Source organism: Meriones unguiculatus, chromosome 18, assembly GCF_030254825.1.
Source record: "Meriones unguiculatus strain TT.TT164.6M chromosome 18, Bangor_MerUng_6.1, whole genome shotgun sequence".
NCBI classification, from domain to species: domain Eukaryota; kingdom Metazoa; phylum Chordata; class Mammalia; order Rodentia; family Muridae; genus Meriones; species Meriones unguiculatus.
The window spans coordinates 66,343,335-66,355,669 of NC_083365.1; the positions used below are offsets into that span (position 1 = coordinate 66,343,335).

Consider the following 12,335-nt stretch of genomic DNA (forward strand, 5'->3'; position numbering starts at 1 on the left):
GAGCTCACAGTTCCAGAAAAATAAGGGCATCCTGGCAGCAGGTTCATGTTGCTCTCAGCACTGTCTCCCAAGCGCCTGTTCACATGGCCCTTTAAGCACTGCTTTCAGAGTACTGCCACTTTTCAGTTCCAAGGTCCAAAACCTTTCTACATTTCTCAAAAACAAAACAAAACAAAACAAAACAACCCAGCATAGACGGGTCTGTTACAGCAGCAGCCCAGTCTCAGGTACCAACTTCTGCTGATGTATTAAGACGCCATGACCAGCTGGGCATGGTAGCGCATGCTTTTAATCCCAGCACTCAGGGAGGCAGATCTCTGTGAGTTTGAGGCCAGCCTGGTCTACAAAATGAGTCCAGGACACCCAAGGCCACACAGGGAAACCCTGTCTTGAAAAACAAACAAAACCAACCAACCAACCAAAATCAACAATAGCACACTCCAGAAACTGCTTGATCTTAAGAGAGCAAGGCCCGTTTGACTGCTGGTCCAGCAGCTGAGTTCCCTGTCTTCAGAGAGGACAAACTGCCCTTGGCCGTGGATCTTAATACTCTGAAAACCGTGTTGGACCCGACTGCAGCCATGGTGAAATGTCAGGCTGGCTTCTGAGTTATCCTGTGGTCCCCTCCTCCCTGTAGTCTCTCAGCATACTATAGAGCAGTGATTCTCAACCTTTCTAATGACCACCAACCATAAAATCACTTCACTGCTACTTCAAAACTGTCACTTTGCTACTGTTATGAATCTTAAGTATCTGGTATGCAGGATATCAGATATGCGACCTGCAAAGGGGCCATGACCCATGAGTTAAGACCACTGCTATAGATAAATCCCTTGAAGTGGTAAGTGTAACTCTAACCAGACTCCAGTGTTGAAGGCATCAGGAATGTGCCTGGAACCCTTGATACAAGCTGGAGATAAACTGGGTACATTCCAGCTCCTTCCTCTGACTTGAGTTTTAGGGATCCACTGGTCCAGTTGCCGCTCTGGGCCAGGTTTCTGAGAGCTCAAATAAAATTACACCCTGTAACCCTGCATCTGCCTGCATTTCTTCAGCCTCTCAGTGCTTTCTGCCAGTGGAAGCCAGGTTTTTTATTCTGGATTTCCCTGATCAGACCCCTCTGCCCACTGGTTCTCTGGCCTGCCTGTCAGTTCTACCCAATGAACAAAGCTGCCCACTTGAGGTCCCTTAGAGCTCAGTAAGTGTGTAAAATAATCTGTAAATCTCCCGTACGTCCAGATTTGCAGGTCTGTGACCTGAAACAAGATTTCTAGTCAGGAACAGGCTGTTGGTAGAGTGCTTGCCTAGCATATGTGAAACCCTGGGTTAGATCCCAGGCACTATATAAAATGGGCAAGAAAGTGCCTGCCTATAATCCCAGTGCTTGAGAGATGGGAGACAGGGCAATCAGGAAGTCAAGATCATCACAGTGAGCCATTGAGTTCCTGGCTGGCCTTGAACATGAGACCCTGTGTCCAAAACAGAACAGAATAGCTAGCTTCAAATCAAGAAAAGTTCTAAGGAGAGCGTGGGGCTTTTCAATAAACTGGGTCTCTCTCTCTCTGTCCACACCTCCCCCCGCCCCTGTTTTTTTATATAGGTTCTCTGTATAGTTCTGACTGCTCTGGAACTTGTTATGCAGACCAGGCTGGCCTCAAACTCAGACACCCGACCTGCCTCTGCCTCCTGAGTGCTGGAATTAAAGCACTGGGCTACCCAGGCTTGGCTACCCAGAGCTCTTAAAGAAACAACACATTTGGGGATTTGGGAGTATATGACAGGAATAGACAGGACATAGCATGGTGGGGAGTGCAGGCTGCATCCCAGGGAGGGGAAAGGAGGAATCGAAAAGGAAGGCACAAGGACACACACCCTCCAGATCTGTTATGTGGATGTTTGCTTTGGAAAGGGATTGCTCTGACAATAAGCTCCTCATGTGGATTCTGGATCCATAGGAAGGGACTGTGTAGAGGAGCAACTGAGCAGCATGACTCTTTGCTGCATGTCTGCTTCAAGGCAACAAGCAGTACATGGAAGTAGACAAGAGAGCAGTGAATCGATGTCCCAGAGACTCAAGATCTGGGCCATAAGCCTGAGACAAGTCCCAGTCCCCTCTTTGGAGTTGTTTCCTAGCTATACACTGAGGGTCCAGGACAGGTCAGCAGCATCATCTTCTTTTTTTATTATCATCACTCTCATGTAGCCTAGGCTGGCCTTAAAGTCATTATGCAGTCAAAGGTGGCTTGAGTTCCTGATTAAGTTTAATACCACACGCACTACCATTGCCGGATTTCTGTGCTGCTGGGCATGGAATTCCGGACTTTGTGTTAGGTAAGTCCTCAACTCCTTCAGCTAGTCTCAGGCCTGAGGAGCCAGGGCAGGCAACCTCACAGTCTCTTTCTCCCTGACATCTTGCTAGCCTGGGACCATGAGCTAGACAGCTAGCAGTGTAGTTCAACCTGTTCCTGGCTGTGGAGGGTGGGCAATACTCTCCCCTCTCTGCTCACCCTCAGAATGGAGTTATGGAACCTCAGCATGGGGAGATGGGTGCTTGCTGAATAGACCACTCTGCTCCCTCAGTCTGACCACCAGGGCCCCTGACCATAACTGACCCACGGCCCCCGCAGCACCTGCATTCAGTGCAGGCCACAGAAGCCCATCTGGCACCTGGGTGGTTTACAGCTAAGCACCCAGTCCCTTTTCTTTCAGAGAAAGACAGCCTGGGCAGGAGCCCCACCCTCTGACTCACAGCGGCTAGAAACCTGTCGACCAACACCCACTTTGTTTCTGTCCATGACAGCTTCCTGTGGCTATGGAGCACAATCCACTTTTCCCAGGGATTGTCCTGTGTAAGTCGGCAAAGCTTTTGTTACTGTCAGGCATTTTCTTTAGAGTTTCCATCACAGGTGAGCGAGCCCAGGTTCCTGCTCTCCAGGCACAATTGAAGGGCCTAATGAAGTCTGCCTTTCTCCAGGGAAAGGAGGGGATGGGAAGGCAGTGTGACTTTCCCAGAAGCCTTGTTACTTTGTGTGCTGCTGTGTCCTGGCTCAGAAGAAGCCTGCCAAATGACCTGGACAGTCAAGCTGTTCACAGAAAACCACATCAAAGAGACTGAGGAACAAAAGGATGAGGCCTGGCTATTGTCAGCATGAGGCCATGAGTCCCACTGCACGTGTCCTTTCCGGTAACAGCACTGAGACAATGGTCTGAGATGACTGACTCTATACCTGTGGATAGACTGCCCTGTGTCCCCTGGAATGACACTGTGGCCTTCCAGAGTAAGCTGTGTATGACTAAGGAGAGGTTGTTTTCATACAGTGTTGTTATATAGTCTATGCTGACACTCACTGTCTAGCACTAGCCCCTCATGCTGGGATTACAGCTATGTGCCATCATGCTCACTGACCAGTAACTATATTTTTTGGACTCTGTGTTGTATGTGTGTTAATATAAGTGCAGGAAGTATGCATGTGGAGGTCAGAGGACAACCTCACATTGGGATTACAGCTATGTGCCATCATGCTCACTGACCAGTAACTATTTTTTTTGGACTCTGTGTTGTATGTGTGTTAATATAAGTGCAGGAAGTATGCATGTGGAGGTCAGAGGACAACCTCACATGTAGACCCTGGCCATCCACCTTGAAGCAGGGTCTCTCGTTCATCTCTGCGTATTCAGGGTGCATATGCCAGGCAAGGGGCCTGTGAGTTTCAGGTGGTCCTCTTGTCTTTGAGTCCCATCTCAGTGCGTGAATGCTGGGATTATCGACATCTTTTGCTTTTATGTGGGCTCTGAGCTCAGGTCTTCATGCCCGTGTGGCAACTGCTTTATGCCCTGAATCATCTCCCCAGCCACCAATAAAGGCTCTGGCCTCTGGAAACCTCTCCGTTCCCAATCTCCCACACCCACACTGACACAAGTCCTGAACACTGTATCAGTGCTGCAATTCACTCCACCTGGTTACTGTTAATGGTGACTCTGGCTTAACATTCAGCCAGGGCCATTCATGCTCAAGAAACAGCTCAGATGACAGGAATGTCTCACGGAAGCTTTATTTGAATGGGCCATATCTAGAGTTCTTGTTCAGTGTACAGACAACTCATAGTTCAGTGTAGTTCTTCTAACACAAGCCATATACAGTGGGAACTCGCTGAAGATAATGCATTTGATACAAAAATAAATTAGTTTCATAGCTACTGCACAGATTACCATGTAGAAAGAGTAAACACAAAATAGTTGTGTTTACATAAGCATAATACATAAGCATCTACTGTATCTAGATGTGAAAAACAGAAAGAGTAAGGGTTCCATGAAAAGACATACACACACATACGCAAATGCACAACACATACACTCACACCCTCACCTCTCTGATAAAGAGAAATCCTGAGAATTAGTGGATATCACCCCCAACAATGCAATACAAAAGGAAGAAAAGCAGCCTCACCAGCAAGTTCACAGAGCAGAACACAGCTTAGGACAAGTGTCCATAGTGCAAACCAAGTTCCTCATCCTGGTAGCACAGGAATGTTTCCAGTCCATCCTGACCATCCATAAACCCAGGTTTAGTTTTTTTTTTTTTTTTTTTTCAGTAAAAAAGCACAAACAATCTATAAACACACATTCTTTATTACACAGGTGTAAGCAAGTTTCCAGTCAACTGAATGGCCAAGAGACAGAGTACATAATAGTATCTCACCAAGACTCCATAGCTGAGACCCACCATCTCATCTTGCAGCTCGTGGACAAGCAGAGTCCTGGAGTGCTGCCTGCCTCGAGTGGCTGCTGGTGCGCAGGGCATCAACTCCAGGCAGCACTCCACTGTGTTCAGAGCTGGGAACCGGCACTTAGAGCTTCGCTGTGGATGAGCTCTAGCGAACAGTGATGGGAGTCTGCCCTCTGATGCTGCAGTACAACACCAGCAGAACTGAGCGGTCAAGTATTTTCTATCTCTGGCTCTCCATAGAACAAACTTACTGGGTCTGGTGACATGGCTTGGTGGCAGAGTGAGACAAGGGCCTCACTATGTAGCCTTGGCTGCCTGCAACTCACAGAGATCTACCTGCTTCTGCCTGCTGAGTGCTGGGATTAAAGGCACCTGCCACCATTCCTAGCTCAAGGTACTGGCTCTGATCCCTAATAACTCAAAACCAAAGCCAATCAAACAAAAAACTTGTCAGAACAAGTATATGCTAGGCTTGGTGGTTCATGACTGACAACTCAGCGTCTGGAAAGCTGAGGCAGGAGGACTGCTAGGATTTCAAGACCATACTGGGTTACATGGTGAGACCCTGTCTCAAAACAAAGTAAAGTAACAAATGAGTATATATTTGCTGAAGGAGAAGACAAGACCATTACTTAGAAAACACCCAAGTTGCCAGGCATGTCTTTAAACTTAGCACTTGGGAGGCAGAGGCAGGAGGATCTCTGAGTTCGAGATCAGCCTGGTCTACAGTACAGCCAAGGCTACACAAAGAAACCCTGTCTCAAAAAAAAAAAAAAAAAAAAAAAAAGAAGAAGAAGAAAGGAAAGACACCCCCCCCCTTTTTTTTTTTGCCAGTTTAGCAACTAGCAAATAATCTAGCAAGGGACAGCAGAACTTTCTGGGGCTCAGTTAAGAGTAGAGAGATCCAAGTTTTAGCCAGAACTGAGAAGAACAAGCAGTGGATCCTACTAATAGCTCAGAGATCTCACCCCCAGATGAGCCTGTGCAAAGCCTGGGCACAGTCAGCAGGACTGTCAGATAGAAGGCTAAGCAGTCTGTGTGCTGCTCTCTTCAGCGGCCTCCTGAGGACAGCAATGAAATAACCGAAAGTGCCGCCGGTGCGGAAAGGATTGCTACACACAAGCTGTCAGCTTCCAGATCCTCCCTCAGAGGTACACTCCTTTCCAAGTGCTGAGGTGGAGCCTAGGATTCCTAACTGATACCTTCACATCTTACTGGAAACTGCCATGCCAAGTCCCTACCCCAGCCAGGGACACATGTGAACCTTGTCCAGACACTCCCTCCCCTGCCCCGAAGGCAGCCTTACACTGCCAGTTGCCACCTCCAGCTTCACCATCAGCAAGTACTTCTCCCACCCCTAACCTACAGGTGCCCTCGGGCCTGTCTCACTAGACCACTACCATTCTCAGAGGAGCAGAGTACTGCTTGCTGTAATCGAACAGGAAACATCTGACAAGTGTTTAACCCATTTGGGCAAACTCATCATTTAAGTATTAGCGTCTACGCTTACTACCTGACACTAAGACATAGTATTTCTTTTTAGTGGAGAGCCAAGCGAATCCTCACTAAGTCCCTAGCAAACATTTTGACTGGCAAGAATTCAGGTACCTGGAGACATAAATGCTACGGGGTACTTTCAGCTATTCAATCTTGAAGGGACAGTGCTCGCTCCTAAACAGTATAGGACATTTAGGACTTCTAAGCCACCATGCTTTAGCTGTGTGTGTTAGCAGAACAGCTAATCTTGTAGGTCATCCAAGACTTCTAGACATTGGAAATCTGACACCAAGTCCTGTGTGTCCTGGGTCAAGGCCCTGGTTCCAGGTGTCATACCGTTAGAAATGATTATCACTGAGTACTGTCAAAAACACTGCCAATGATCGCACAAGCTGTGCTGCTGGCCAAGGGGAGATAGTGGGCAAGAAGGGCAACTCTTGTCTCTTTTAGCAAAAGTGGCTTCTAAACTGTCCAGTTCCCCTGGAAACTGTAACCCCCCTGAGCTTCCCAGACAGACACCCGTGTTTGCCTGAGTACATGGTATGTTACAGGAAAGCCAGGGTAGTCTAAATCACAGCTTTTTAAAGACCACAGAGCCAGATGTGCTCCTAGCTGAGAAGAATGCGTGCTCAACTCCGGGAGATATAGCTTGGTAACAAGGAACACCAATGGTTTTACCAATGCCTGTATATCATCCTCATTCCCTATGGCAACTGAGGTCCCCATCTTTCAGCCCAAGCAGTTAAAGCTACTTTAATGTCATTTCTGTGTGCTGGGATTAAAGGTGCATACATATTTACTTTTATATGGTGAGTGTGTACTACTTTAACATCAGAACTTCTGTTGCTAGAGGCTAAGAGAATGGGGAATTCTAGAGAACTCTAAAAATGAATACAAAGAAAGCCCCTAATGTAAGTTGACTTCACTCGTTATACTGTGCAAGCTTCCTCAGTGATACTCATTCAAGAACCTAATCCCTCGGCCACCATTCCCCAGGCTTGCCAGATGCTTTTCTTTTCTTGTCAGCTTGAAAGCCATAAATTTAGTGTATACTGAAAGGAAATGGAGGCTCTGCCTGAACAGGTACTGACTGGAGCACTGCCGCACTGACCTTCACGACTGGTAAGCTTATTAAGGCTGAGTTTCCCACTGGCTCAGGCTGCAGAGTTACACACTGGTGAGTGATGGAGAGGCTTCCTATAGGAAATGGGTCTGAAAAGTCCATTTCCATAGAAACTGATCTCTCTGTAGTTCCTAAAATTTGTCTTTGATGCAAATTTGGAGCAGTGAGATCATTACTGCACAGAATTTAAAGTGTGGCTGACATCTTCAACCCTCTGTGTTCTTAGCTTCTCTAAGAATCCTAGAATGTGAGAGCTGGCTTGGGATCTACCTACAGTGTTTCTATCCATATCCTAAATTCTGATTTCCAGGTAACACACAGTAAAGTGGCATTCGTTTTTCCAGCAGGTCAGGTGTGCTCACCCTGGCAGTACAGGGAACCAGAAAGGGAAAGGCTCCGGACAGCAAGCCTTGCCCTAAGTTATTTACAGTTGCAACCACTAGATGGAGCCAAGAGTTTTAAGGAAACCAGTGAATCTCATTGACTTAGGAATTGGCAATGTGAATAAAATTAAAGGAAGAGGAGGAGGTATTTTCAGTTAAACAGCTTTGTGGGGTAGACTTCCAGTTGGACGGAAAATGTAGCTACCTTCTTTATGGAGTTAAAGTCAAATCCGGGTAGAAGGTTTTACCCAAGAGAAGGACACACTCAGCTGGATCCAGGGCTGACTAGGATGGCCGGGGCATTCCAGTTACAGGCGGGCATGGCAGCCCTCAGAGCTCAGTAGTCAGCAAGCACTTCTGCTTCAAGGCTGAGTCTTCAACCAAGGGAGGGGCAGAGCTGCAGGGAAGAGAGAAGCCTAGTCAGTGACGACGCAGGTCTCCAGTGCCCATGTGGAGATGCCCATGTGAGAAGAGAGCGATGCAGGGCCATCACACAAGCAATGAGATGTTCTGCAGGACACATTTTCTACATAGTTGATGCTCCTGGTTCCCTGGCTACAACACGCATTTAATCCTTTCTTCATGAGACAAGCTTATGAATAGTAGGACAGTACTGTACTAAGCATAATAGCAGACTTTCTGCTTCTCCTTGAACCTGATTTTGCTTATCCTCTATGGTGAGGAGACTTCAGGATGGCCACAAAGGACTCATTTCACCCACGCTCACACGCTTATCTAGTAAAAGCTACATCAGGGTCCTCACCTTGGGAATGTTGCCATGTCCCCCACTCCGCCCCGCACATTGTCACATGTATCACCATTCATCACTAAGAGATCAGATACAATTGCAGGAATAAAGCAGGAAAGGATGAATAAGAAATTGATTTTAAAACAAACAGAGATTTAAAGATAAGTCTACTGTATTTTTATCTAGCAAAGACTTCACAAAGAAATCCTAATAATTTTATGGAAAATTACCAATAGCAAGAAAAAAAAAACATGTTAAACAGTATTTATAGAAAAGACTTTCAGTCAGGCTGAATTAAGACCTTAAAGAACACTATTGTTTTAAATATAATCAACCTAATTTTTCTCAGGTGCTCTCCAAACTGCAACTGAGAAGTAACTTCCTCACCTGGTCACAGCATCTACCAAGAATGGTGCTGGGGGGGAAATCAGTGAGAATCCAACTTTGTCACCACATCCTTCTGTCCCTGCCAAGGCTGTTCCACGTCCTGCGAGCCCATTGGAGATGGCAGTACTGTGCTGTGGGAGAGGCACAACATGTCTTCACTAAGAGGTGACAACTTGCCCCATCAACAGCTTCACATCAACTTCACTGACTGTTTCCGTGCATGGGTGTGTTGCCTGCATCTATGTTTGTGTGACACCTGTGTGCCTGGTGCCTGCCTGTGGAGTCCAGAAAAGGGAGTCATATCCCCTGGGACTGGAAATCAAACTGAAACCCTCTACAATAAAAGTAAGTGCTATTAACCACTGAGTCAGCTTTTCAGTCCCTTTCACCTCAGCTTTTCACTTTTATTCTGTCTGAATCATTTAACATTTATAGAAAAGTTAAGTCACAAATCTGAGGTCATTAAAGTAATAGAGCCTTGATAATGGCCCCAATATTTGTAGGAAAAACAAGAATTTGAGAATCCTTTAGTATTCTGAAATTATAACTCCCCCCCATCATAAATATGAACTTACTGGAATAATCCACCGGGGTGTGATCATGGATGATGAAGACACCTAAAACACATTTCACAGCCACTTACTTTTAGAAAAGACTGACTTATTTTCATAATTACATGTATGATGTTTTTCTATCGTAGAATGCACTTTAGGGAATGCAATTCTCAATGAGCCTCTTGAGCTAACATTAACTTTCAACCTAGGCTTTCACTACACTCACACTACTCAACAGACTGTCAGGACTTTGAGAATCTTAACAGAAAAAACTTGAATTCAAGAACGCTACTGCCACCGTTAGTTCATTTGTTATTCTCCCCCCCCCCCCGACCCCCACCCTTCTCTTTTTCCTGAGACAGGTTTTTTTCTGAGTAGCGCTGGCTGTCCTGAAACTGGCTCAGCAGACCGGGCTGGACTTGAACTCAAAAGATGCTCCTGCCTCTGCTGCGATTAAAGGCGTGTTCCACCACTGCCTGGCTCATTTACTATTTGTAAAATCTATTAAAATTTATTTGTGTCTGTGAGTGTGCACACACACAGCATAGAAGCTGCAGGCCAACACTAGGGCATTAGAAGGATTTATTATCTCCACTCTTGCTGACTTCCAGGCACTGGAGTTAAGTTATCATAGGAACACTTGAATGTGGCTCGACTGTAAATGAATGGAGCATTAAGATGGCATTGGATACAGAAGGCCCAGAGATCAGTAGCACCATTATTAAAACCCTAACAGATTCAACCCAGTTTTACCCTGAGGATCAGAGATCCAGGTCTAGAGCTGTTCACCAACAGATGGTGATATCTGGCAAGGTCTTAGTCTGATTTTACAGACATTATAAAGCAAAGATATTAGCAGAATAATCAGGAATATACAAAGAGCAGGAGGAGGAGGAGGATTAGAGTCCTTTAAACTTGTTTACTTCTTGGTTGGCTGTTTGCTGACCTAGCGTGCCAGTCACTCTCATAGAGACCTGTAAAGCATGGCCCGTTGTTTGCTTTATGTTATCGATTATTTTAATTTTGGTTATATTTTCACAAAGGGTGCTTGAGACCATGCAGGTAGCCAAAATCAATCACATTAAAACAAACAAACAAACAAAAACCTGTTAAGGCCAGTTGAGGGTCTGGTCCTGAGAGGTCACCAGGTTTGGGGCTCCTTTGGCTAGTTGTGCCATTTATCTGAGGTAAGTCAAAGGCCTTTCCTGACCAGAGCTTTGCTTAGAAGCTTAGAAGCATGGAGGATATTTCCCCTCTGTGCTGACCGTCTGCTTTGTATAGTGGCTGGAGTCCACCCAGTGGGGTGGATAACCTCAGGTTGATATCTAAATTACAGCTCTGGAAGGAAGTATGAAAAAGGAGGACCAAACAAAACAGGCAAACACTACCCCTGGTGCCTTACAGAAGAAGAAACCTAAATTAGTATCAATACTGAGGGTGAAAACCACTTTAACTTATATAATTGAAACACTGAGACAAACTCATTAAACTGGACAAAATTAGGAAGTCAGACAAGGAGATAGATAGCTTACGGGGCAAAGCCACTTTGGGGTAAGCCTGATCACCTGAGTTGGATGTGTGGGACACACATGATCCACGGAAAGAATAACTCCTGCAAGTCGTTCTCTGACCCCACATACAAAGAGAGTTGGACAGTTCACGAGTGGTGAGACTCACACCTGTAATCTCCACACTTGGAAAGCGCAGGCAGTAATCATAAGTTACTTCTAGGCTAGCTTATGCTGCGGGGAAACACCGAACTCAGTACACACACCCTCCCTAGAAATGCCTAAGAGTAGGAGCTGTAATGCAGACAAAACAAAATAAGAACCTTACTCAAGGCTGCATGTCACTGCTAACCCAAGCCACAGCCCTCTATTTTGGTGTTATTTTTGTGCATGTCCAAGTGACTTTCTGTGCACCACATGTGTGCAGAAACCCATAAAGTCTAGACAAGAGTGACAGATCCACCTGCCTCTGTCTGGGTCACTGTTTTGGTTTTGTAAGGCTCCCCACCCATGAAGAGAAAGAGCAAGCATGCTGTAAGTTTTCAGTTATACTCTCAGGGACTCTGTCTCTTTGGGCTTCAGGTTATTTTGGCACTAATTTTAGAGACTATGCGTATTTAAAGATTCATTATGGTTCAAAATCAGATTTGGGATTACTTGTCTTTCAGTAATGTCTTGTTTACTGATCTAAGCTGGTAGTCTGTATCACTACGTATCACCTATCACCTGGGCACATGCAAATTTTGGGGGTCTTTCCAGGATATACACATTTGAAACTCGGAGGTGAGGCCCAACAGTCTGTTTAGTACACATTCTGAGGTAATTCTGATATGTTAGTTCATTAATGATTTACACATGTACCCTATACCACACATAGTACCACCTGCACCCCTGAATCCTCAGAGAGGGCCCTGATCCTGCAGCAGCTCTTGTCCTACAGTCACTGAATTTGTTTTGTGTCTCTCTAACCAGCTGAGGAAATGAACTGTGCGCCTTATTTGCATTATGGTGGTAGTTCTGAGTACTGCTACCTTCCAGGTTAAACAGGGCTGAGATTTTCAATACTAATCGTTAATTATGCTCCCACCATTCTGTAAAGAAAAACAACATGTCCTTATATAGCTTTTGCCATAGCTCTGGCTGGGCTATTTTGTGGATCAGGTTGGCCTTGGACTTACAGCAATCTTCCTGAATACTGGGAATACAGACATAAGCCACCAAGCCCAGATTATTGTCTTAACATTTTATAAAAAAATATATATATTTATCTTATGTCTATGAATGTTTTACCTATATGTATGTAAGTATGTTACAGTTGTTCAATGAATGCAGAGACCAGACGCGGGCAATGGATCCTCTGGAACTGGCGTTAAATGGTGTTGTGAGCCACTACATGGGTGCCAGGAAGG

The 12,335-nt window shown here is 45.6% G+C and overlaps 1 protein-coding gene across 7 annotated transcripts in view; it reads right to left on the reverse strand.

Annotated features, from left to right (window-relative positions):
- Nucleotides 1–4,611: 4,611 nt before the first annotated feature.
- Epb41l5 (erythrocyte membrane protein band 4.1 like 5) overlaps nucleotides 4,612–12,335 on the reverse strand; it is a 92,279-nt gene continuing 84,555 nt past the window's right edge. For all 7 annotated transcript variants that reach the window (XM_021633239.2, XM_021633240.2, XM_021633244.2 and 4 more), the window contains exons 23-25: nucleotides 9,440–9,481; nucleotides 8,865–8,995; nucleotides 4,612–8,126 (exon numbers count right to left, since the gene is read on the reverse strand). In XM_021633239.2, the coding sequence (XP_021488914.1) occupies nucleotides 8,060–8,126; nucleotides 8,865–8,995; nucleotides 9,440–9,481 (240 nt within the window). In that variant the 3' untranslated portion in view covers nucleotides 4,612–8,059. The remainder of the gene's footprint in view (nucleotides 8,127–8,864; nucleotides 8,996–9,439; nucleotides 9,482–12,335) is intronic.